Below are 26,760 nucleotides of genomic sequence, written 5' to 3'. Positions count from 1 at the left end.
TTTTCCATATGCACCAAAACCGTACAGCACTGGTAAACAGGAGCTTGCTCAAAACCTTACAAAGAGTCAACCATGACTTTTTGAGTCCACAACAAATATGCCCAGTCATATGAAGAGTGTCAGGAAACGACTCAATGGTCCACCAAGAAAGTTTGCTGTAATCTCTGCCAGTTACCCTTTGATCCTGGATGAGACCAACACTAGATTTTATCATAAACTTTCCCCCCCACATCCCATGATGCCATCTTGGTGGTGGTTTGACTACTTCTTCCTATGTCCTGAAACTCCCAACAAAGACCAAGGTTACTCATCTATTCCTGAGGACTTCTATGGTTTCACCATATTCTGTCTTTCACTTCTGATTGGGCTACCTAGTATATTTCACACTTCTTGACTATATTATATCTGGCTTTTCAAGTAAAGATCCACTTTTTCCATCAATTAATTATTTATTCAATGGGGATACAAAAAAAAGGCAAAAGATAATTCCTGTCCTCAAGGAACCTACAATCTAATGGGAGAGATTACATGCAAAAATATATATACAGGGGCAGCTAGGTGTCACAGTGGATAGAGCACTGGTCCTGAAGTCAGGAGGACCTGAGTTCAAATCTGACCTCAGACACTTAACACTAGCTGGGTGTCCCTGGGCAAGTGACTTAACCCCAATTGCCTCATACACACATACACACACACACATACACACACATATATATATATATATACACACACACACACATACATATTATATATATATATATATATATGTACACACAGGATAAACAGAGAATAATTAAAAGATAGAAAGCATTGGAATTAAGAGGGTTATGGAAGGTTTCTTGTAGAAGGTGAGATTTTAGTTGGAACTTAAAGCAAGCCAGGGAGATATGTAGTCAGAGTAGAGGAGGGAGCGTTCCAGGCATGGGGTACAGCCAGAAAAATGCCTAGAGCCAAGATATGGAGTGTCTTGTTTGTGGACTATCCAGAGGCTAGTGTCATTGGATCAAAGATTAAGGTATAAGATGACTTGAAAGGTAGGAGGGAGCTAAGTTATGAAGGCTTTGAATGCCAAACAGAACATTTTGTATTTGATCCTGAGGCAAAAGGGAGTCATTGGAGTTTACTGAGTAGGGGTTGGGGATAGAATGACATGATCAGACCTGCATTTTAGAGAAATCACTTTAGGGGCTGAATGAAGAATGGATTTCAGTGAGGAGACACTTAAGGCAAGCAAACCCCTCAGCAAGCTATTGCAATAATCAAGGGGTGAGGTGATGACCTCCTACACTCAGAGTAGATAAGGGGGAATATTTCAAAGACACTGCAAAGGTGAAAATGGTAGGCTTTGGCAACAGCTTGCAATGTGGGGAATGAGAGAGAGTGAGGGATCCAGGATGATTCTTATGGTTGAGAATCTGTAGAACTGGGATGATGCTGTTGACCTCTACAGTACTAGGGAAGGTAGGAGGGAAGATAATGAGCTCTCTTTTGGACATATTAAGTTTAAGATGTCTGCTCGACATTCTGTTTGAGATGTCTGAAAGGCAATTGGAGATGTGAGTTTGGGGGACAGCAGAGAGATTGGGGCAGCAAAAAGAGATTTGAAAATTGTCAGCACAGAGATCATATTTAATTCCATGGGGGCTGATAAGATGACCAAGTGAAGATGTATAGAGGGAGGAGAGAAGAAGGCCAAGAAGGTAGGTATAAAGAGTCCACAAGTTGAATACAGGAACATTATATCTGGGTTATATCACCCTCTATCAAACTGATTAGGCTGCCCTGAAATTCACTCTTCTATATGAACGATGGATTCCAATCAAGAACTTTTCCTTTATTCACTCTTTGTACAGTAGTTCTCAGGTAATCACTGATTAACTGGGATAGCATCAGGCTAACTTGTACCCACTCTACAAGCCAGAAGACTATAATACAAACATGGTATATAAACATCATTTTCTCTTCAAGGAACCCTTGTAAACTGGGGACCAAGTTCAACTATCCTCTTACTGCCTCTATGCCAAAACCCATTCCTAGAACTGGCAGATAGGGCAATAGACACAGTCCCTATTCATCTAGTGGCTTACCAGCTGGACCTGTCCTTCTTATTTAATATTTATTTCATATTCTATCAGCGTTTCTTGCAACAAACTCAAAACCAGATCCTCTATTCACAATCAAAAAATTATAAGAAAATTTTTTTTCAGGCTACCTCTGACTCAAGGATGTGATTAAAGTGATTCTAATATTTAGTGGAATGATTGTGGTTTGGAACTTAGAAAAGGACACAGGAGTCAGTGCATGCTGTTTATGCCCCAGAATTGGTAAATCCTTCCAAAACACCATGGACCCAACATAGAAGGAGGTGCTGTAGAGGGGAGGAATGATGGACATACCAATGGCTTAATGGAAGTGGCTGAGTCAAAAGGTGGCTTTGCAGTTCTTCCCAGAGAAAACAAGTTGCTATAATAAAAAAGACCAAAGTTTAGGGAAATAAGGTTGTATCAGATGCATGGTCAATTCCCTGGCTTCCTAATCTCATCCAAACTCCCTCAGCTCTGAATCTTTGCCCAGAACCCAGGCTTCTTGCCCATCTCAGCCTTTCTATCTTGGCATGCTGGTGGAGACCTGGACTGGCTTTTCAGTTTACATTTTCTCTTTCCAGCTCAGACCATGGCTGCTCAGCTCCAGGAAGGTCTGGTCCTTCCCCCAGTCCTAGGGATTGGCTAGTAGCCATCTGTTGTGTCTATTTGTAGGATACCATACTAAGGAATGTTCTAATTTGCTAGATATGGAAATATGCTTACAATCTTTATTTCACTACTATATTTACCATTATATAGAGAGACAGACACAGACAGACAGACACTGAACAAGTAGAATCACAGAATCTCTGAATTGGAAGAAATCTCAGTGGTCACGTTATCCATACAGGAATAGGAATTCCTTTTGCAATATACCTGAACCATGGCCATCCAACCTCTGAATGAAGACTTTCAGTTGATAAGAGGATATCACATCTTGAGTCAGTCCATGAAACTTTTAGAAAGCTCTAATTGTTAGGAAAATTTTCCCAGTCTAAAACTACTGTTTCACCTTAGTAATTGTTCCTAGTTCTGCCTTGTGGGTCTAAAACCACCTTGATACCTTACTCATTGTTCCTAGTTCTGCCCTTGTGGGGCCAGATAGAACAAGTTTAATCCTTCTATAGCTTTTCAAATACTTGAGGATAGCTATTATTTCCTGATAACACCCCTCTCATGCACATGCACATGCACACACACGGAATTATCACCCAGCCCATTTTGTTCACAAAGAGAGACTATCGATTGCATTGCTGGGTGTTCTAGATCTAAGGCAGCTCTGGGATCTAATATTCTAGCAACTCTACTTCAAAAATCAAGTTAGTTTTGCATGACCTGACCTTGATGAAGCCAAGGGGTTCTAAGTAATTGACACTTCCCTTTCTAAATCCTCAGAATAATTTTCAGGTTTATGCGGTGGCAAAGCAGAGATCTAGGAAAGAAAGATATAATGTCTCTGGCAAGCATGAGAAGAATCACACTCAGTGTAAGCTTATTGGGATGGAATAGCCATCAAAGCTAATATCAGTCAACTAACATCTATTATGAATCGATTATGTGCCAGGCACTGGGCTAAGTACTTTTGCTCTTAGGTAACCTAAATTAAAATAGTGTCCAGAATTAGGAAGGTGAGAGTCTTACTATATTCAACCCATGTCAGATCATTTCTAAAATATTATTTTAGGTTCTAGACATGACTTTTTGATAAGAATGCTGATAAACTGGAGAGTATCCAGTTGATAAAGGACCTTAAGATCATGCCACATTAGGATTGTTTGAAAGAATCAGAGAGGTTTAGTTTGGAGAAGAAAAGACTTGGGGGAGAAAAGCAGGATAGCTCTTTTCAAGTTTAAAGGACTAAAACATGGAAGAAGAGGTGCTTTGTTCTACATGATCTCTGTGAGCAGAACCAGGAGCAAGTAGCAGATGTGGTTGAGGGGAAAATTAGTCTTGATATTGGGAACAACAACCTAACAAGTAGAGTAGTTCCAAAGTAGATTTGAGCTTCCTCAGGAAATAGTGCTTCACAAAATCTGGAAAAACCCTTTTCAAATAAAATCTACAGAGAAATATTGTTCAGGTTCATGTTCAACTAAGTAGATTCTGAGCTCCTTTTCAACTCTGAGATTCTGTGATCCCATGTGGTTCTAGAAATAGGTCTTATACTCAAATGGATCAATGATCCATTGATTTGGAAATTCCATCTAACAATGCGCATCACAACCCAGTCATGCCTAATGAAGTCTGTCTTCTAAGGGCCCTCCTAGAATTATGGGGGGGAGGGGAAATCACTAGGAGACAAGCTCATCAATAAGCTGGTCACCTAGTATTGACATTTTTGACCATAGTAAGCCATAAAAGAAAGAAAAGTTAAAATTGTTCTCAGATTCAAAAAAATCAATATCACAAGGACAAGATGGGAGAGGCTTGCTTTGAAAGCAGTTTGTCTGTAAAAGATGTAGGAATTGTAGGGAAATGTGAAATCAAAACAAGTCAACAGTGTGATATTGCAGCCAAAAAAAAATGAAGCTAAAATAGTATATTTCTGGCAGAGGTGATCAGGGGTAGGAAGGTGATAGTCCCACTGGCCTCTGCCCTGATCAGACCACGGCTGGAATCCTGGACTCACTTCTGGATCTCAGTTTTAGGAGGGGCACTGATAATTTGGAGAGTACCTAGAGAAGGGTGATAAGGATGGTTAGGGGTCTCAAAGTCATGCCATATGAGGATATAATGAATAACTGGGAACAATACACAGAAGATGGAAAGAGACTAATTTAGGGTTGCCATTAGAATAATTTATAATAAAGGTTTCAGTGGCTACTTATTACATCTAGATTAATATACAAACTCATTTATTAGATATTTAAAGCCCTTCACAACTTGGCTCCAATGTCATTTCCTCTCATTTTACATATCACTCTGCTTCATACACGTTACAGTACAGACTAACACACATTCTTGCTCTTCCCAGATGTGACTTTTCTCTGTGCATTTTCTAGTCCATTCCCCCATAGAAAAAATACACTTCCTCCTCTCTTCTACCTCCTAAAATCCCTAGTTTCCTCCAAAGTTCAGTTCAAGTACCACCTTCTACAAAAGGTCTTTCCTTTATGTCCAAAGGGCTATAAAACTGTGCATACCCTTTGATCCAGCAATACCATTGTCAGGTTTATATCCCAAAGACATCTCCCCAAGAAGAAAAAGACTTATTTGTACAAAAATATTTCTAGCAGCTCTTTTTGTGGAGTCTGAGAATTGGAAATCAAAGGAATGCCCATAAATTGGGGAATGGCTAAACAAGCTGTGTTATATGATTTTAATGGAATATTTTTATGCTATAAGAAATGACAAGCAGGATGATTTCAGAAAAACCTGGAAAAACTTATATGAACTGATGTATTAAGTGAGCAGAACCAGGAAAGCATTGTGCACAGTGACAGCAATATTGTTTGATGAAGAACTGTGAATGATTTAACTATTCTCAGCAATACAATGAACCAAGACAATCCTGAAGGACTAAGAATGAAAGATATTATTCACCTCCAAAGAAAGAACTAATATGATACAACCCAGATGGAAGCATGCTATTTTTCTCTTTCTTTCGTTTTTTCTTTTGTTTCTTATGCAAAATGACTAATACGGTAATGTTTTACATAATTGCATGTTTAACCTATATCTGATTGTTTACCACCTCAGGGAGGGGGAAGGGGAAAGAGGGAGGAATAGAATTTGAAATGCAAAACTTTAAATAAAAATGCTTATTAAAATTAAAAAATAATAATAGTAAAGATTATGTTACATATCAAAAACATCAAAAAATGTCTTTATTGATCCTTCCTTTCAAGATGTACATCTCATATATACTTGTGAAAGTATATGTTGCCTTCCTGGTTAGAACATAAGCACCTTGAAGTTAGGGCCTATTTTACTTTTGTCTTTGCACCTAGCACCTTTAATGAATGCTAGTTAATTAATTGACATTGACTTTCTAACAAATACAGCTATCTAAAAATATCATAGGCCATTTTAGGAGGTGCTAATTTACTATTTCCTAGAAGTCAGTGAATATATCTCAGGCTTAATCAGGAAAAACTTTGTCTTTTGGAACAAGGTAGAAAAGTGAAGGGTTGGGTCACTCTGTGGACAAAACAGATTTTGGGGAGTGGGGTAATGAATTAAATTATTTTCCCCACAGCACATTAAAGTCATGATGAATATCATGGGCCTTTCCTCTGACTGCTAAACCCAGACTCAATGTGGTGGGATTTGAGGGATCTTCTTGCCTTTCTGGGAAACTATTCTAGGAGATCTCTTCTCCTCTGACCCAAAGTTAGAGCCAATGTAAATAAAGCAAAGTGAAATTCTCAGACAGTGGCCATAGCAACTCAAGGAGAAATCTGAGCCTGTTACATTTTGAGGGCTTGGGCGGTTGAGCAGCATGTTCAGGCCCCAGTTTTCTGTCTCCTTTCCCCTGTGGTTTCTTCCGGGTATGCCTATAGGAACCACTGGCTACTCCTCAGATCTTCTCAGGTTCCCATCCAGACCCCTGACCTCATTGCCTCCCTTGTTTTGTTTTGTTTTGAATTTTCCATTTCTGGAGGTGAGAAAATCACTGTTGACACAATTATCCCAATCTTTCATTAACTGTCTTTCTTTCCTCTGCAAAAGGGTCCCATACCATGTAGCTTCCTGTGTGATTCCGATATTTATTCCCCTTGACCTCACTTTTTAAGGAAGAGCATGAGGCAATCAGAGCAGTTCTTGGTAGAAAATCTGATCTTTGAAGTTACAGCTCATTTTCTACAGAGCTAGAGGGACAGATACTGTTTTATTATTGAGCTAGCAAAAAAGCAGCACTGTCCTTGATAGGAGAGACAAGCTGTCGCCTTGGTATCTCAGGGATTTATTTATTTTTTTAAATCTTGTCAATGTACAGTGTCTTATATCTCAAAAACAGGCTTTCAATCCCTCTGAAGGACTGCAAGTGAAGCTCATAGAAGCTCCAACTTTTACTCTGACTGGAATCAAAGATATGGGCAATGAATGAATAATTGAATAAAGCTCTAGCAAGAATCAAGAAGGCCTTGACTGGTATGAGAAGAGAGCAGGATTAATTCCAAATCTGGCTGTGGGCAATGATTCTGAGTTTACCAGAGCCTATTCTTTGACATGGAATTGCTTTTTTTTTTTTTAAACCTAGACTTTGTATGGTTCCAAAACCAATACAATTTAATCTTCTGATTACAAATGGCTTACTTTCTTATTCAGCATTAAAATGAAATGAAATGAAAACCTTTCATGTGAACAAAACATTAGTATAGGCAAAAGACTAGATTGATTCTGATCCATTCTTTTTGATTTCCTAAGACCAGAAAATAAGCTAACATTGATTATCCAGTCCTGGCTAATTTCACTTCCTATCTGAGTATTATTTCCTGGTTAAGGGGGGTTGGAAGGGGGAGAGAAAGCCCAACACTTCAAAAAAGCCTGCTTTCACTGAAGTTAGCCAGATTGCCCACTCAGAACCTATCAGTATTTGCCAGGCTCTCCATCTAAGAAGGAGCAGGTTCAAGACCTGGCACTGTCTAGCCGAATGGCACTGCTCCCAGAACTCTCATCCCACTAAAAAGCAATTGTGGGATCTGGACCCTTCACTATGCAGGACAAACGATCAAAATGAAAAGCACAATATATGTGAGTGGAACCAGAAACTTGAATCAAGTGGTAATCACTTCCTCAGTATAGACTAGATTTTTTTTTTTACCCATATAACTTTGGTCCAGTATTTCATGCCTCGGCTAAGGCAATAGTACAGATTTCCATTTATCAGTTGATAAGTGAATGTGATTACCATGATAACCATTGAGTAATGTAGGCTACTAGCATTGGCTGTAAGGAGTGAAAATTATTTTGCTTCCATTCTCAAATGGCTCAGGGGAGATGGAAAGGGATTAATATTGGTCAGAAAGATATAAAATGTGAAAATAGATGTCAGGTTGGAGAGAACTAGATGTACATTCTCCATGGCTTTATGAATGGGGTCTATACCAGATACATAGACTTTGGCAACTGGGGCAAAAAAGTAATTGATTCAGGATTTAGGGAACCTAAAGCAAAATATTACTGAGATGTTCTTGGGGGTAGAATGCACCCATAACCAATGGGTTGCTTTTTAATATACATTATACTTCTAACTAGTGGTTGCCTTTCATGTTCTAGAAGCTATCATTCTATCTAGGGCTTATATCTGAAGATAAAGATTTGGGAGAAGGCTGGACACTGATTTGGGCTGAGCTTTAGATTCCATCTGTGTGACCTAGGATGACTCTTTATATATCAGCCAGCCTCAGCATAAAAAAAACAGATGCCGCTCTTAGCTAAGCTTTCTAAAATGAATAAATAGGAGGGGTCCATGGAATTAGACTCCATAGACAAAATGAAAAACACTCCTTTTAGCTGGACCAATTTACTGCATTCCAGTGTTTTAGGCTCTGGTTCCTTCTAATGCCCTATTTCTAATCCAGCTATGCTTCTCATCCTGTCATTTTTGAGCAAGAGTGTTGTCACTCTCAAATATGTTCCTTTCTTTATGACTGAGAGCTTGCAATGGTCCATCATTTCCTAATGGGATCATCAACTCTGCACTTTGCAAAAGTATATGTGATGTGTACCCATAAAAACATTTGTTGATGGTTGAAAAAGGCAGTAATCTTTCTGACAAAAAGGAATCTGTTTTCTCCAGTACTTCAATACCTATTTGACTCCTTGGATCTGACCAGTACAACTTCAATTTCTTTGAGTCAATTCAGATAAGAAGTAGTTGGCTGCTTCTTTCAATTTATACCACTTCCTCCTTCAAGTATGTATACTATGTATGGTTGAAAAATGCAACAAACCTATCTGTCATCCTGAAACTTGGCATTCTCTGCTCCCCATCTCAGTAACTCACCAGAATTAAGTAAGATGATGGACTTGAGGCACACAAACTCTTCCCCCTGGAGATTCATCATTCGAAAGCGAGAGGATGTAGCCAGCAACATGTCAAAGATCTCCACCATACCTTCCACACATTTCCCCTGGTTCCTGTGAAAATAAAAACAGAGCTAAAGGCTGGTTCTATATTCATAGAAGTGAACTGAATTAAAATCTGTGATAGGAGTCTGTGGTCCATTTTTCCCTTAGAATAAATGAAAGATCATTTTGGTACAGGAAGACAAAGCACTGGCAAAGGCTTATCATCATTAAAAAACATTCATTTTCAAATCTTAGAAAAAAATTAATGTAAGGGAGAGTATAAAAGAGGTGAATTACAGCAGCCCTTGTTTGAATTGTGGATTCTTCTTAAACAACATAAGAAGAGGGGGCAGTTAGGTGGCGCAGTGGATAAAGCACTGGCCCTGGATTCAGGAGGACCTGAGTTCAAATCCGGCCTCAGACATTTGATACTTACTAGCTGTGTGACCCTGGGCAAGTCACTTAACCCTCATTGCCCAACCAAAAAAACCCAAACAAAAAAACCCAAACAAAACCAACCCAAAACATAAAAAGAGAGAACAACAGAGTTATAAAAACCACCTTGTAAGAGTGTGAACAATTTAGTAACATTACAAGTCATTGACCATTGGATATAGGTAACTAATGATCAGTCTGCCACTTATGGCCTACATAAAGGGCTTATTGGTCCCAGTCTGTGTCAGTCAGCTCTGGGAGTAAAGTATGGAGCTTTGAAAGACTTGCTTTTTACCATTTTCCTCATTGTGCTCAAAGTACATGAGGAAGAAGGAATTTTTCTCTATTAAATAGCAGTGTTGTCTTGTGACAGAGCACCATGGCCATAAAAGACAGGCACCAACACATAGTTTTAGAGGCAATCGTTGAGTGGAACCCCTTCATTTTATAGATGAGGAAACTCGGTCCCAGAGATGTTTGTTATTTTCCCAGCATCATATAGCTAGTAAATATCATATGCAAGGTCACAGAGACAGTAAGTTGTAACAACAGTTGTAAAAGCATGAGCAAGAAAAGTCAAGTCAATAAATATTATTAAGTGACTACCACGTGCCAAGCACTGTGCTAAGTATTGGGGATTCAAAGAAAGGTAAAAAAGATAGTCTGTCCTCTCAAGGAACATGACAGGGGAGCCAACATCAATGTCTACATGCAAAAAAAGACATAGGATAAACTGAAGATAATTTTACAAGGGAAAGAATGATCATTGAAGGGGATGAGGAAAGTCTTCATACAGTAGTTTGAATTTTAACTGAGACCTAAAAGAAGTCAGAGAAACCAGGAGATGGAGATGAGGGGAGATAGAATTCTAGGAAGGAGTGACAAGCAGTAAAAAAGCCCAGAATTGAGAGAATGATGCATGCCTTATACAAGGCATATCAGGCAGGACAGTATCACTGTATCACAGAGGGTGTGAAGGATAACAAGAAGGCTGGAAAGGTTGGAAGAGGCCACGTTAAGAAGGAACTTAAAAGCCAAACAAAAGATTCTATATTTGATCCTAGGGGTAATAGGAAGTCGCTGAAGCTTACTGAGATGGGCATTGGGGTATGACCTATAAGTCACCTATATAGGTCAGACCTATGGTTTAGGAAGATTGATTTGACCTGAAGCAAGGGAGAACAACTGGAATGCAGGAGGTGATAAGGCTTTGTATGAGGATGTTGGCAGTATCAGAGAAGGACGGAAGAATATATATGAAACATATTGTGAAGATAGAATTGACAGTACTTAGCAACAGATTGGATTGGTGGAGACAGGTTGTGATAAAGAGAAAAGAGTAGTAGATGACACAGAGGTTGCAAGCCTGTGTGACTGGGAGGGCCCTTAACAGTAATAAGGAAATTAGGAAGAGGGATGGCTTGAGGAAAAAGTTTTGGACATGATAAGTTTAAGATGTTTATGGGACATATAATTTGAGATGTCTGATAGGTAGTTGGAGATGTAAGACTAGAGGCTAGAAGAGAGGTTGGGGCTGGATAAGTGGATATGGGAATCATTAGCATAGAGATGATAATTGGATCCCTGGGAACTGGTAAAATAGTATAAATGGTGAAATGAGTGAAATAGAATAGTAAGAAAAATGAATAAGATCTAGGACAGATCTTAAGGAAACAGGGGACGTGACCTGGACAAAGCTCCTGCAAAGGAGAATGTGAAGGAGTTAAACAGGTGGGAGGAAAATCAGGAGAGAGATTAGTGTCATGAAAACCTAGAGAGAAGAGTGTATCAAGAGGAGGGTGATCAATAGTGTCAATGGCCACAGAGAGGTCATGAAGGATGATGATTGTGAAGAGGTCATTAGATTTGGAGAGTAGGGGATCAGAGGTAAGACTGCAGAGAGTTAAGAGAATAAGAAGAAAGGAAGTGGAGGCACTAACTGTAGATGCATTTATCAAGGCGTTTAGCCACAAAATGGAGGGAGAGATACGAGACATTAGTGAGCAGAGATGGATAGATAAATTGAGGGCTTTTTGAGGCTGAGGCAGACATGTATGTGTTTTAAGGCAATAGTGAAACAAGCAGTAGTAGAAAGGGAAAGATGGAGTGATGAAAGAATAGCGATGATAGAGTGGGTTATCTTCTGGAGAAGAAAGGACAAACAGGATCATTTGTGCATATAAAGGAGTTTGCCTTGGCAAAGAGAAGAGAGACCTTTTCATATGAGACAGGGGTGAAGGAGGCAATAGAAGCAGAAGACATCTGAGAGATGTGAGATGAGGAATAGAGAAGTGGAGCTCTCAGCAAATGGCCTTGATTTTTTCCAGTAAAATATGAAATGAGGTTCTCACTGAGAGGCATAGGAAGTCTGAGGAAGGATACAAAGATTTCTTAAGGCTGCTGCAGTGAATGAGATGGTGAATTAATTATGGAGGTGTAAAAAGATTGCCTGTTTCCCTAAGCACCTTTCTGCAACTCTAAATTCCTGAGAAGGTATTGTTCTGCATTGGTTTAAAAAAAAAAGTTTCCACCTTGAGAGTTCCCCTATACCAATTAAATCATAGATTGAGTCCAAAAAAGAGAATCATACAAAAACAATAGGATGTTGGCTTTCCTTAAGCTGTTCAAAAATGTCTAAAATGAATCAAAAATGAATTTTAATAGGAAGATCTGGTTTACTTTTCCTCATAGCCCATGTCTATTTGATTAGATGCCTTAAACCAGTGATCTCAGCATGTGTCATGTATAAAACCCTTTTTACCTTTATTTATTTATTTATTTATTTATCTATCTATCTATCTATCTATCTATCTATCTATCTATCTATCTATCTATCTATCTATCTATCTATCTATCTATTTATTTATTTATTTTTTGGTGAGGCAACTGGGGTTAAGTGACTTGCCCAGGGTCACACAGCCAGCAAGTGTTAAGTGTCTGAGGCCGGACCTGAACTCAGGCACTCCTGACCCCAGGGCCGGTGCTCCATCCACTGCGCCACCTAGCTGCCCCTACCTTTAATTTTTAAAATTCAGATTAAAAAAAAAATACTAATTCATTTTTTCCCCAGGAATTCAATTCACATGTGGTTTCTTTTCTTTTTTTTTTAGAATAAGATAATAGTTTATTTAGGGGATGGGGAAGGGGAAACCAAGAGAGAAATCCTTGAACTTTTCATGGGGAGAAAGCATGGCACAGAGCGTGGCTCCAAGATACCAATCTCCTCACATGTGGTTTCTTGCCTGAGATTGAGAGAAGAAAGAGTTTCTTAACTCTGAATTTTGCCTTGACTATAAAGCTGAATGCATGCATTAAGGGGAGGATCTCTGAGGCTCAGATAGGCCACATGTGAGAAAATATCCAAAAGATGGTCACTCAATAAAGGTGGTCACTCTGAATAGCAAGGTGGCCTTTTGTGTTGAGAGTGCACACAACAAATCTAATTGTTTTTAAACGTAGCAATTTTTCTTTCTAGTGAAAAAAATCAAACAAGGATAGAGAAAATGTTTGGAGAATGAAGCTTTAAAAATAACAACTCATAGCCAAAATAGAGAAATGTTCCTTTCTCAGTATAAAGTCTCTGTTTACTTAACAGACTGTACACCGGCAGGGGAGGAAGTTTAAGTGTAGGAGGAAACCATCATTCACCTGCTGTGAGCAAAAGTTCAGTTTAGAAACTGAGAAAGTAGTATCTTAATAACCATGCTTTCCTCTGATCCCTTTGGAATATTCTGTCATTTTCCCCATGAGAAGCCATATTTTTCATTTTCTTCTAACAAATTGGTTTTCCCAAGTCTTCTTCCTTTTTGTTTTTCATTGGCTTTTTTTTCTAAGAAGGTTTGGCACATGTTAAGGACCCACAGTATAAAGAAAGCTTTTGAAACATATGAAAAAGCAAGTAGCCTGTGCCTTGAGGGATGTTTCCATCTTAAACTGTCTAGGCTCTGGCCTCATCCATTGTTCTATTGTCCCCAAACATTTCAGTGGATCCAACAAATACTTCTTCAACATCTGCCATATGCTGTCCATCTGTGGCAGAGGTTTAGGATACAAAGGTTGAAAAACAACATAGCCCTTGCCCTCAAAGAGTTTACAATCTAGAAGAACTGTAGGTGGGGGTGGGGTGGGATTAGATGGGTACACATATGACTATTATTTCAGTCAGAATTCTAAACATGTGCAAAGAGGTCAAAAAGAGAGGAATGGGAGATGGAGAGGGTGAGGTCACTTTTATTTGGAGGGATCAGTCCACACAGTATTATGGATTCAGACCCAGAATGGCACTGAAACACCAGATAAGCCACATCCCTCATTTTACTGATGAGGAAATTAGGAGAATGAAAATGACTTGCCAAAGGTCATACAAGCCAATCCCAACAGAACCAGAACTTGAAGCCAGGCTATCCTCTGGTCCTTTCAATCTACTCTTGGTCATTATAGTACAGTAAATAGTATACATGACCAAGGAAGATGCTATCCACCTCCAGAGAAAGAAATGACAAATAGAAATATGTGTAGTATTATCTTACAAAGATGCATATGTGTGTATATGTATATAAGTATGTACATAGATATGTTTGTGTATTTTATATATACACATATATGCATGAACACATATTTAATGTTTAATTGTGATCTCTAGGGCAGGGTGGGTAGGGAGGGAGAAAAAATAAAATAAAAAGTATACAGTAGACAAAAGAAAATTTAGAAGGAAGCACAGAAAACCTGGGTAGTTTGGGATATGTATAGTATTTATTACATAGGTTTTTAAATAAAACTAAACAGTTTGAAATGGAAATTTATTGTTTTTTTTATATTGAATCCTTTCTATGTTCTGCTATATACATGGAAATGTTCTTTTTTTTTCCTTTTCTTGTTTTGTGCTTGTCTAAAATGAATTAATTTGTTAAAAATAGCATACTTGACCCCATGAGCAAGGGAGGAGAAAACTATTCATAGATTTAGTAAACCTGTGGGTCTTGAAAATAGCATTCAGTGCCTCAGAGCCATAATTGACTAAATTGTCACAATAGCTTATAAGCAGCTGTATGGTATCATAGATAGACTTCTAGGCCAGGAGCCTGGAAGAGCTAAATTCAGATGTGACCTTAGACACTTACTAGTTGTGTGACCCATGGCAAGATAATTAACTTCTGTTTGCCTCAGTTTCCTCAATTGTAAAATGGGGATAATAACAGTACCTACCTTGCAGGGTTGTTGTAAGGATCAAAGGAGATAATTTAGCTTAGCACAGTGCATGACATGTAACAAGTGATATATGCCAATTATTTATTTATTTGTTTATTTTTTGTGGTGCAATGAGGATTAAGTGACTTGCCCAGAATCATACAGCTAGTAAGTGTCAAGTGTCTGAGGCCAGATTTGAACTCAGGTCCTCTTGAATCCAGGGTTGGTGCTTTATCCACTGAGCCACCTAGCTGCCCGCTATGTCAGGTATTATTAAGGATAATAGTAGTAAACTATTTGCTCTCTGCTTCTTAAAATTATCACTGGGCAAAGTTCAAACTTAGTCTAAAGATCCAACCAACCAAGTCCTTACCTTCTCTCCAAGGTTCTCCCCCTCTCTAAAAGAGATTTACTCTAAAGATCCAAGTTATATTAGTGTTCAACCATTAGCAGTCTTACTGAGTCAAGTGGTTCCACTGAATACTGCCTGCAGGCCCTTCTCCATCATCTCTGGGGATGCTTGACACACAAAGTGATAAAATTGATATGAAAGCTAGTGAGAGGTTGATACACTAACCTAAGTCTCATAGAGTGCCATGCACCTTTGGAGGGCTCTGTAAATACTTCTTTGTATTTGTATCTGACACAGTGGAATCTCCTAGCTCTAGAGGTACTCACTCAGAAGTTACATGTCACAGCAAGCCAGAACTTGCTTTTTTTTTTTTTTTGAAAATCCACTGATTTCATATCTAACCTCCATTCCAAGACCCAAATAGGAATAAAGTATTTAAGAGGGTGTTAGATAAAATGATTTAATCAAGAGCTTCGGAAAGTAGGCGATTACTGAGGAACTTGAGATAACAATACTATAATAAGACTAGATCTGTCTCAATTTAGGAGGTGCTTCTGAGGCTGTGAAACACATGGGGACCAGAAAAACAAGATTTATTTTTAAAGGAAACAGTTTCAGTCATAGATCAGAAGAACAGAGGTTTATCAAGCAGCCCCAGCCTCTAACTCCTACTGTGAGACGTGACAGTCTGGAATGATTAACTTGTCCAAGTATTTTATCAGTCTGGTTTTCAGAGACTCTCAAAATCCCCTTGTGGGGGAATCTTGTTCTACTACTTATCCTTTCAAATGCAGTTGATTTGTTCTTAAGTGAAGGTAGGACACCCAAAGAACAGAATTTGAAGGAGCATTCGCTCTTGGCACGTACTAAAAGTTTCTCCTCTACAGAGAGCAAGTCAGTTTGTATGTTTTTCAGAAGCACTCAGGTACCCATTCCTCTGTATGGGATATCAGGAGCTCCAGGAAGGGGTTGCAGATGACATCTGCACTTACGCTGCTTAGAAAATGCATCTTACAAAAAGATAAATACGGATGTGAGAGATCAATTCTTTGTATAAAAGGAATTTAGTCAACAGGAGGATGAGAGAAGCTGGGAGGCTAGCAAAAGAAGTATAGACAACTTGTATAGTCTAGATAGAAAAAAAGTGTTGCGAATATTGGGTGCTATGATCCTATGTAAAATCTATATATTTTCAGGGTCATCAGCTCTTTGGGGCAAACCCTTTTCACCCCTTTCTCCATTCTTACTCCTCCCCACCACTACCATTAAAGAATGTTGGGATCATGATTAAAAGAATTAAATATATACCTTGCTAAAATATGACATTAGCTGTGTTATTCTGAGCAATTCATCTAGACTCTTTAGGCTTCAGTTTCTCTATCTCCAAAATAAGGGTTATGGATAAGGTGGTTGCTACCCTCAGGTTCAGTTCTAGTGTCTTATTCTTTTACTCAGACAAAGAAGTGTGGGAAAGAGGATAGCATAGCAGAATAAATCATATGGTCATATGGATCATCTGAATCCAGTCTTTTGTTGACAAACTTCTCAAAACTTAGCCAGGCTGGTACCGAGTGACAGACAAATGGTCATCCCATGCCCCAGGCCTTTCCAAAATGGTGAAATCTACCAGAACTTGCACTCTTCTGACATAGCCATGGAGAAGCCAGAGTCACTTCTACAGGGTGGGCCAAGAATCACGAAGTGGTCTTATATTTTAATGACATTTTTCATAATAAACATTTTTTATTTAAAGTTTTGAGTTCCAAATTCTATCCCTCTTCCCCTCCTTCTCCCTGGAGGTGGTAACCAATCAGATATAGGTTAAACATGTGCAATTATATAGAATATTCCCATATTAGTCTTTTGGTATAAGAAAACAAATAAAAGAAAAAATGAAAGAAAGAAAGTGAAAAATAGCATGCTTCATTCTGTATTCAATCAATATCAGTTCTTTCTTTGGTGGTGGATAGTATGTTGCATCATCAGTCTTTTGGGATTGTCTTGGATCATTGTATTGTTGAGAATAATTGTCATTCATAGTTTTCTATCATACAGTATTGCTGTTACTGTGTACAATGTTCTCCTGGTTCTGTCCACTTCACTATACATCTGTTCATATAAGTCTTTCCAGGTTTGTCTGAAATCATCCTGCTTTTAATTTATTATAGAACAATAATATCCTATTTAAAATCATGAACCACATTCCCCAATTGATGGACATTCCCTTGATTTCCAATTCTTAGCCACCACAAAAAGAGCTGCTATAAATATTTTTATACAAATAGGCCCTTTTGTCTTTTGGGGATGTCAACCTAGCAGTGGTTTTGCTGGATCAAAGGGTATGCAGTTTTATAGCCCATTGCGCATTATTCCAAATTGCTCTTCAGCATAGTGAGATCAGTTCACAACTCCAACAGCAATGGATTAGTGTCCCAGTTTTCCCACAGCCCCTCCAACATTCAACATATTCCTTTTTTGTTTCTTTTTTGTCGTTGAACTGCCTGTTCATATCCTTTGACCATTTATCAATTGGGGAATGACTTGTATTTTTATAAATTTGACTTAATTCTCTATATACTTGAGAAATGAGGCCTTTATCAGAGATACTTCTTGCAAAAACTCCCAATTTTCTGTTTTCCTTATAATTTTAGTTACATTGGTTTTGTTTATGCAAATAATTTTTTGAAAATAATTTTTTTCTTTATTTTTGCCATTTACTGGACCACATTTTATCTTTTCACAAGAACAATATGGAAGTATGTGACTGGGAGATATTTCTAAAAATATATCTGTGGGTTTTAATGAACTGAAATTTCGATATTATTCAAAGATGTAATCAGGTAATTGATGAAGCTAATATGACTTTATGCTGAATTGAAAGAGGCACAATGTCAAGATTTGTGCTCTGTGCAAGTGTGACTTCATCTAGAGCAGCCATAGAGTTTGTGATCAAGTCCAATGAAGAGTTAATAACTAGTCAGTTGCTTAGATAAATAAATGAAATAGGGTACATTGGGTTCTTCCTTTTCAAATTGAACTTTAAAAGTCTTTTCCTCTAGGATTATCATTCTGAATGACTCCCTAATACTGTCAGGAGTTTTGAAGTTTAAGAGAGGTATTGGTGAATATAATAATCATGAACTTGATGCTAGAGGATTTTCCAGAAGGATGCAGTTCAACAATGGAAGCTATTTTCCTTCTGTTCCCAACCTTCTCCCATACTCCTGTGTCTTGTCTTTCTGTAACAAACCCCCAGTGAGAAACAGGGCTGTGTAACTCCAAGCTCTTAATATTGGAGGAACATAATATTCAGTTAGCATAAGAGAAGTGAGGTGGGTCAAAAAGAAAACAAAGTAACCACCAACATTGCTCTTTCAATTCAATAAACCTATTAGCAGTATTGAGGTAGAGAAGTAGAGGACAAGATGGAAGAAATTACCACAAAATGAAAGATTTTAAGGAAATGCCAGGAGTACCATTTATAGTATATTCTGAGAACACTTATTCTGAGAAAAAAGGATTAAAAAATCAAGTTGTATGATTCATTTAGAAGGAGGAAATGCAGTCAAGTAGAAATGACTTTTGGTCCATTACCCAGAGGAGATTGGCAGTGACAATGAAACCAGTGCTATCTGTACTAAGAGTTTAGGGAGTAAATGCACTGAGCAATTTAGACAGTATTTTAGAAATGTAAAGTTCTCAGAAGGCATATTCCAAGTCAAGGAGACCTTATTGAAGAGCTTGGGCAGAATACACCTATGGGAATAAATGTTTCCTTCTTATCTTGGTTTAGCAACATCGTAGAATGTATTAAAGAATGAAGTCTCCCTTTAAATTGACTTTTTACATAAGAAGCTATGCAAATGATGTCCAGCTTCAGTGTCTTCACTGAATGAAAAAAATATATGTTTCCTGAGCAATTTAGAAAAAAAAGGAAGTTTTCCTATGGGAAATTCCTTACATTGGGATTATCTGTATGACCCTGGACACATAATTGGATTATAGAACTGAAAACTAGATGAGACTTTACAAGTGATCTAGGGCCAGCCTCTTCAGATTAAGATTCTGAGACTCAGAGAGGGAAAGTAGCTAGCCTGCCACAGTCATCCAGCTGATATGTCGACAGGTACATTGTCTCTTTCCATTGCCCCATGCTGCCCTCCAGCTGTGTTACCACCCCCACCCCTGCCACGTCAAGAATGCTTTCTGTTCAGATCTCTCTGCCCCCCGGCTTCTCTGGCTTTCTTCAAGTCCCAGCCAAAAACTCATTTCCTATAAGAAGCCTTTCCTGATCCATCTTATTGCTAGTGCCTCAGTGGACATATATGTGCACAAGTGTGTATGTGTATGTATTGTATATATGTGTATACATGTATGCATACAGTATAAATTGTACACACATATATACATATGTGTTTGTGTATGTGTGTATATTTGGGTATATAATATATGTATATGTGTGTGTGTGTGTGTGTACAAATCACATGGTTGTTTGCTTGTTGTTTGTTTCCCCTATTAGACGATAAGAGCAAGGACTGGTTGTTGTTTTGATTTTTCTTCCTTTCTTTGTTTCATTAATATTTATCAGAAGTGACACCTAACCAATGTTTTTTGACTTGTCTTAAACTCTCTGTATCTGTTTCCTCACCTATAAAATGAAGGTAATATCAGCCCTATCTACTTTACTGGGGAGGTGGGCTTAAATGAGATGCAGCACATGAAATAACTCTGATGCTCTGAAGAGCAAATGAGGTGATAGGGATGACAGAATTTTCTGAACTGGAGAGTGTTACACAAATAGAAGATATCATTATCACTAAGAGGAAAATCTCTTTGCTTCAGGGACCTCCTCAGCCTAGAAATGTATTGAATCTGGAGGACATTGATTTCTGAAGGTTTCTTGTCTGTTCTCACTCTAATCCCATTCCAGCTCATGACACCCTCCCCCCCCCCCCCGTTTCTTCCCCACATACTCTACAGAGGTACAGCACTCATTCAGAGAGACTTTCTTTCCATTCTTCTCCCACTCAACTACCATATTTGCAGAAATGATATAGCCCTCTGCCCCATCAGGAGTTGCCATGAGCCCTCTTTCTAGCATCTGAGTTACAAAGGACTCATGGATAAATCTATTACTAACACCAGAAAGATTTTTGGCCCTATTTGTTTCCACTAGTACAGATGGTTGTAGCAAGATTTACACAGGGAACATTGCTTTGACCTTGCCTGGAAGATCTTCTGACTTTTGGTTCTAAACACAGGGTCACATGCTGTTAGATTGCCTTTATTGGGCTATAGATCACATTGCAAACCACTGGGAAAAGAAGAGCCACAGTCTAGGGAATCCTTGCTGCCTATTTTTCTCAGATCAGGAGAGTAATGGTCAAAAGACCTGACTAGCCAAGGAATGTTTTAAAATAGAGGTAGTATATGTTAACCCATGTTCTTTTCCTGTACTTTTCTCTGCCAAAGTGTCAAGAAAAAAGGTTAGAGTTCAATGCAAGAGCAGCTTCTTTCAGAGTGTGTAAAACAAACTTTTCCTGAGTTAGAATCCTGTGCTGAAGATAGAGGAAATTTTGCATTGCTACAAAGAATTTACTTCTTTGTTCAATTTATATGAGTAAAATTTCAGAGTAGAATCCACCTTTCTATAATTCCCAGGGAGAACAATGGACTAAATGGCTGTGTGGGGGAAATTGCCTACAGAATGCTAAACCATCCAAATGCACGGTTAAAAAAAAATAAGCCATCCAGATGTTTCAAAGTATCCTAATGCTTGGCTAGACTAGGTAGGTGAAAGGAGGACAATGAATGAATCATACTTTTTATCTAGGTTTTTGGTCATTGCAGAGATATAGCTATAGTCTAGTCTTTCCTCCATTGAAAATAGAAGTGAATTTTTTTCCTCTGTTGAAAACAAAAGTGAATTTTAGAGGGAATTACTCTATATAAACAAAGAAAACAAAAATAAGACAATGATTGTCTATGAAATTCATATTCATCTTTCACAAACCATCTAATAACAAAAAACTAATTAAATCTCCAGGAGAAAATAGTATTAGCTGTTATCAAGGGTGATTCTTACATAGACTCCCTTCCCACCCCCATTTGAAATGAAAAGGAAATAAATAAAAGTTCTTTATTTCCTAATAATTCTAGATATTAGAATTTATCTAATGTACAAAATCCAGTGAGAGAAAAACAGTGACAGAAACAGAGAGGCAGATAGCATGAAAGATAGAGGCAGAGACAGAAATAACATGCAAAATCATATGGAGGAGAATGAAGGAAGAGAAAGGAGGGGAGAAAAGGGGGATAAAGAGAGGAGGGAGAGGAAAAAGTGGGACAGGGAAAGGAATAGGAGAGGAGAGAGGAATAAGAAAGGGAAGAGGAGAGGGGTGGAAGAGGAGAGGGAAGACAAGGTAAAGGGAAGAAGGAAAGTGAGAGAACACTTTTTAAATGTAGCAACAGTAGCTTTAGAAATGGATGAAGATGGTGGAAAATGCTCTCTATATCCAGAAAAAGACCTGTGGGATCTGAATGCAAATTGAACCAGCCTATTTTTACTTTTTTTTTCCTTTCTTGAGATTTTTCCTTTTTCTTCTGATTCTTCCTTCACAACATCATTAAAGTGGAAATATGTTTAATGTGAGTGTACATATATAGCCTATCTCAGATTGCTTGCCATCTTGGGGAGGGGAAAAGGAAGGGAAGGAGAAAAATTTGAAACTCAAAACATCATAAAAACGAATGTTGAAAACTATCTTTACATGTAACTGGAAAAAAAATAAAGTACTATGAAGACTGAAAAAAAAAAGATATCAAAAAGAAAGCCTGGGGGCAGCTAGGTGGCACAGTGGATAAAGCATCAGCCCTGGATTCAGGAGTTCCTGAGTTTAAATTCAGTCTCAGACACTTACTAGCTGTGTGACCCTGGGCAAGTCACTTAACCCCCATTGCCCCACAAAAAACAAACAAACAAAAAGAAAGAAAGAAAGAAATGGATGAAGAGAAATGAAGGGGTTTGTTTCTTCTTTTTAAATAAATAATATTCAGGATTCTCTAAGGGTAGGGCCAATATGTACTATTTTAGTCCCTCACAATACAACATGTGAATATTAGGAGAGCTAGAAATCCTCATGTTTTCTTTTTTTTCAGAGGAATTCCAGTTGTCCACAAGGCAGTTGAAATCATATTTTTTTTATTAAGGGAGTCGTAAAAGTATTTTGCTTCTAGGTAATAAACATATAAGTTGCTAGTTATTGGGATGATTGATTACTGTTCTTGGAAAAGCTTTTTAGGCTTTGAAACCCAATAGGGAAAACCAGCTGACACAAGTACTGCATCAAGCCATCCAAGTAACTCAAGATAGCAAAGTGGAAATGGAAATAGCATGAGCACAATCTTCCTCCTGCATCCCAGAAGCACTTCCCTTTATACCAGGCTGGAATAGGATCCAACATACATGCCATTTTTCTTTCTGTAGCAAGTTCTTAAGCTATTCCATGAGAAATGACTCGACCAAAGGTAACTACAATTCTTAACTTGAATTATGAGGCAATCTAGGTTGTTTTTTCCCCTTCTGAATTTGTCATCCTTTCTCTATACTTTCCATTGCTTTCTCCATGACTCTTATTTTGCCATCTTTCTTCTGGAAAGGTATCCTTTCTTGGTGTTGTTTATATTGTTGTTTTTTAAAGTACATTATTTCATACTCACTTCAATCCGGTTAGAGAAATATTATTTAAGTGCCTCCTCTGGGGCAGCTAGGTGGCACAGTGGATAAATTTCTGGCCCTGGATTCAGGAGGACCTGAGTTCATATCTGGCCTCAGACACTTGACACTTACTAGCTGTGTGGCCCTTGGCAAGTCACTTAACCCTGTTTGCCTCACCAAATAAAGAAAAAAATTTTTTTAATTAAATAAATAAATAAGTAAATGAGTGAATGAATAAATAAATAAATAGATCAATAAATAGATAATAGCTAGATAGATGATAGATAAATAGATAAACAAACAAACAAATGTGCCAGCTTTGTGAAAAGCTATCAGAGAAACAGTTCTTGTCCTCAAGGAGCTTATATTTAAAGGTGCAGAGGTGGGAAAAATCCATAGAATGGAGTGAAAGGGGGAGTGGAGAGATCAGACAAAGAAAACTAGAGGTAGGAGAAAGTAAAAACATTTAGTCAAGAGGGAATTAGGGAAAATTTAGGAGGAAATAGCATCTGAACTGACACATAAAGGCTAATGAATGAGTCTCAAAAAGTAAACATAGAGACTGCTTATAGGGGAAAGTTTGCACAGTGGAAGGAGATTGAATATCAAATTTAGTCAGTTTATCTGAACAAAAAATCAATCAATCAATAAACATTTAAGTGCCTGTTATGCTCCAGGGACTTTGCTAAACACAGGTGGCACAAAAAAGAGACAAAGATAATCTATGCCCTCAAGGGGTTTACAACCTAATGACAGGAAGAGAATAGTGTATAGTAAGGTGGGAAAGATTGGTTGAAGCTGGATCTTGGATAGCATTAAAATGTCATACTGGGTGGCTAGGTGGTGTAGTGAATAGAGCATTGGCCCTGGAGTCAAGAGAAGATGATATTTTACCCTAGAGGTAATAAGGAGGCTTTGAAGCTAGGGAATGAGATAATCACATCTATAAACCTTTAAAAGAACCTGAAATTGCCCCTTCAGGTTCTCTCCCTATGATCACCACTCAGGAACTTCTCCTCCTTTAAAGTCCATACAATTAACATCTTCCACTCAATCAAAATTTCAGTAGCTGTTGTCAATAGACTTCCAGGACACTCTCCTTTCCTCAATGAGGTCAGTACCTGGCTCACAAAATTTTTTCTCCCCTTCCCCCCACCAACTTTTCTCCTCATAGTAGAGTACTTCAACACACATATAGAAACTCTCTCAAACATGCTGTTTAATTCTTAACCCTACTCATTCCCCATGATCTACTCCTCCACTTTATTTCAATGACACACAAAGATGGTCTTACCTATTGTAGGGACCAATTTTTAATTGGGGAGTGTTAGCTAGGCGGCTCACCACAATATTGGGGCAAGGAAGGAGACCTACAGCCTCCCTCAAGACAGAGCAGGATTCATTTAACAAGAACAAACTTAAAAAAACACAAACAGGATCAGTAGGATTAAGGGAAAGGAAATAAAATGGGGAAAGGGAAATTATACAACCTGAATCACACCACCGCCCAGGAATCAGCTGAGAACACATAGCAGAGTCTGTCACCTTCCAACTTCAAGCTAGAATGGCAAAAATCCTCCCTTCTTCCCAGCAGACCCCAGGCTGACCACACACAGCCCCAAGCCAATTGGCTGGCTGCTCTGACAGTCACATGACTGCCCTCACTGGGCTTCCAGTCATTATAATTTTGCCAGGCCCATGTAGGCGTCAGTGAGTGGTGATGACGTGAGGTGCCAGCACCATTGCTATGGATACAAGCAGTGGGTGGAGCACCATGCCCTTTGCAGAGGCACTGCATCTGAGCCCCAGGCCAGTGAGTGAACTGGGTTTTTAAAAATTCTAGCCAAAAGATGGGGTTATAAAAACCTCAAATAACAATTAATTCTTTACACTATGACCTTTATATCACCCACAAATGCACTACCTCCATGGTCAAGAACTCTGAAATACCCTTATCTGACCATGATTGATTGGTTTTCCATCTCTCCCTCTGCTTTCTTATATCAAACTCTACTCCACCAAGTCTGTAACCTCCAATCCCTTGACCTCTCAGTTCTCTCCCAGGTCATTTCCTTTGCATTAGTTACTATCTTCGCTTTTCTCCATCTTGAGCATTTGGTGAACCAGTTCAATTGTACATTGCTCTTTTCTCTCAAGTCCCTGCCCCACTTAACATCACTGAGTATAACTTTCTAAGTCTTAGACTTGGTTCACTCCCACCATCTGTTGTTTATGCTGCTATATAGGTGGTTCTGAGTGAAGGTGGAGAAAATCACTACAAATTTATGTCACACAACCTGAACTGGGCTCTCACTCACTGATGCTAGACAATCCTTCTCTACCTCCCTCATCAACTCATTGTCTCACTCTCCACAGTATTTCTTCCAAATCTTTTCATCTCTCCTCTAATTTTCCATGGCCTCTGTTTTCCCCAAACCTCTCAGCTGAGACCTTTGGCTCATCTTTTACTAAAAAGAAATTGAAGACATTTACCTAGATGTTCTTCTTCCCCACCAGGTCCTTATCTCATATTACTCAGATGCCTTCTGCCACCATCTTCTCTTTCACTTCTATCTCAAGTTAAGAGGTGGCCCTAGACAAACCCCTCCACCTGCACAAATGATACAATTCCACTTCATCTCTTCCAGTAGTTTGCCCCTTCTCTATTCCCCATTCTCTCATGCATCTTCAATCTTTTCCTGTCTACTGGCTCCCTGCCTACTGCCTATAAACATGCTGATATCTACCCCATCCTCAACCAACTTTCACCTGCTTGTCCCAGCTCCATTAACTATCATCCATATCTCCCTTGCTCTTTGTGGTTAAACTCCTAGGGAAGGCTATCTACAGAGATGGAATGTTTACAACTGTACCCATATATATTAATTTTCAGAATTTATCTCTTGATTCAGTCTCTGTCAGATTAAAACATTATTCTTAAACTAAGCTGAAAAATTTTTCCTGTTTCATAAGAATTTTTTTATAAATACAACTTAAACAGAAAATTCAATTTTCTTTAAAAAAAGACTAGAAAGGAGAAGGCAAGTATGCCCAAACAGGGCCCATTTATGTGGTAGCAGGAATTCGGGGTTGTTCAAGATGTGTTGAAGGTACTTGGGTTTGAGCTTTTCTCTTGTTGCTGAATAAGATTACCAGACCAGGGCTGTTAATACTTATGGGGATCTCCATTTTGCTGATATAGAGGAGATCTGTGATGAGAGAAGAAGTAGTTTTGGGTGACCTAAAACACCTAGAGAATGTGACCTTGTGAGTTCCTAATATTCCTGCCTTCTTGTAAGAGTGACAAGAGGAAGTCTAAATCTAGGCACTCGAACTTGCTCCATATTGATCCTCACTGTCTAGCGTGGCCTCTTCAAGTAAAATCAATTTTGGATTGATTTTTCTTCAACAAATTTATAGCATCTGTATACCCTGAAACTCTATTTTCTGTTCTATTATATAGTAACCACTAGGGTCCAAGAGCTTCCTTATTACCCAACTTAAGATTATTCCCTGTACATTCTGATATCTTTAAACTACTTATATCCTTGTCTTTATGACTTCTCCACTACTCCAGATATTAGGTTTGCTTGTGCTAAGTCCACTGGTCCTTCACCTCTTATCCTCCAACTAATACTCCATTCTACAAATGACTTTCTTCTCAGTGACTTATGACCTTAGAGTCTATTTATCAATGAGCAGATCATAGGGAACAGTCAAATGTGTTTGAAACTTAATCCAAAGAAGTGATTATGAACTCAAAAGTATTACAAAGGTTTGGTAAAATTAGATTAGATTGTTCTGCAAAAATACCAGAGGAAGGAAATACTATGTTCTAAAATAGATTCAAAGAAGGGGATGTGTTAATATCAAAGTAAATCAAAAAGGTATCTGCATGGTAGGTGTAAAAGCCTTGATGATATATAGAGAAAAGCAGTAGTAATATGGATATAGGAGTACATTAAAGA

General features: G+C 38.4%; 1 protein-coding gene across 1 annotated transcript in view; it reads right to left on the bottom strand.

The window, feature by feature from the left end:
- The window catches only part of ESR1 (estrogen receptor 1), a 531,109-nt gene that overhangs the window by 43,575 nt on the left and 460,774 nt on the right, over positions 1-26,760 (bottom strand). Inside the window, 1 exon segment of the mRNA XM_043999817.1 lies at positions 9,037-9,170. Within this exon segment, the coding sequence (XP_043855752.1) occupies positions 9,037-9,170 (134 nt within the window).

This window comes from Dromiciops gliroides, chromosome 4 (assembly GCF_019393635.1).
Source record: "Dromiciops gliroides isolate mDroGli1 chromosome 4, mDroGli1.pri, whole genome shotgun sequence".
Taxonomy (NCBI): domain Eukaryota; kingdom Metazoa; phylum Chordata; class Mammalia; order Microbiotheria; family Microbiotheriidae; genus Dromiciops; species Dromiciops gliroides.
Note: the sequence above shows the minus strand (reverse complement) of the source record. Positions and strands in the feature narration are given on the sequence as shown.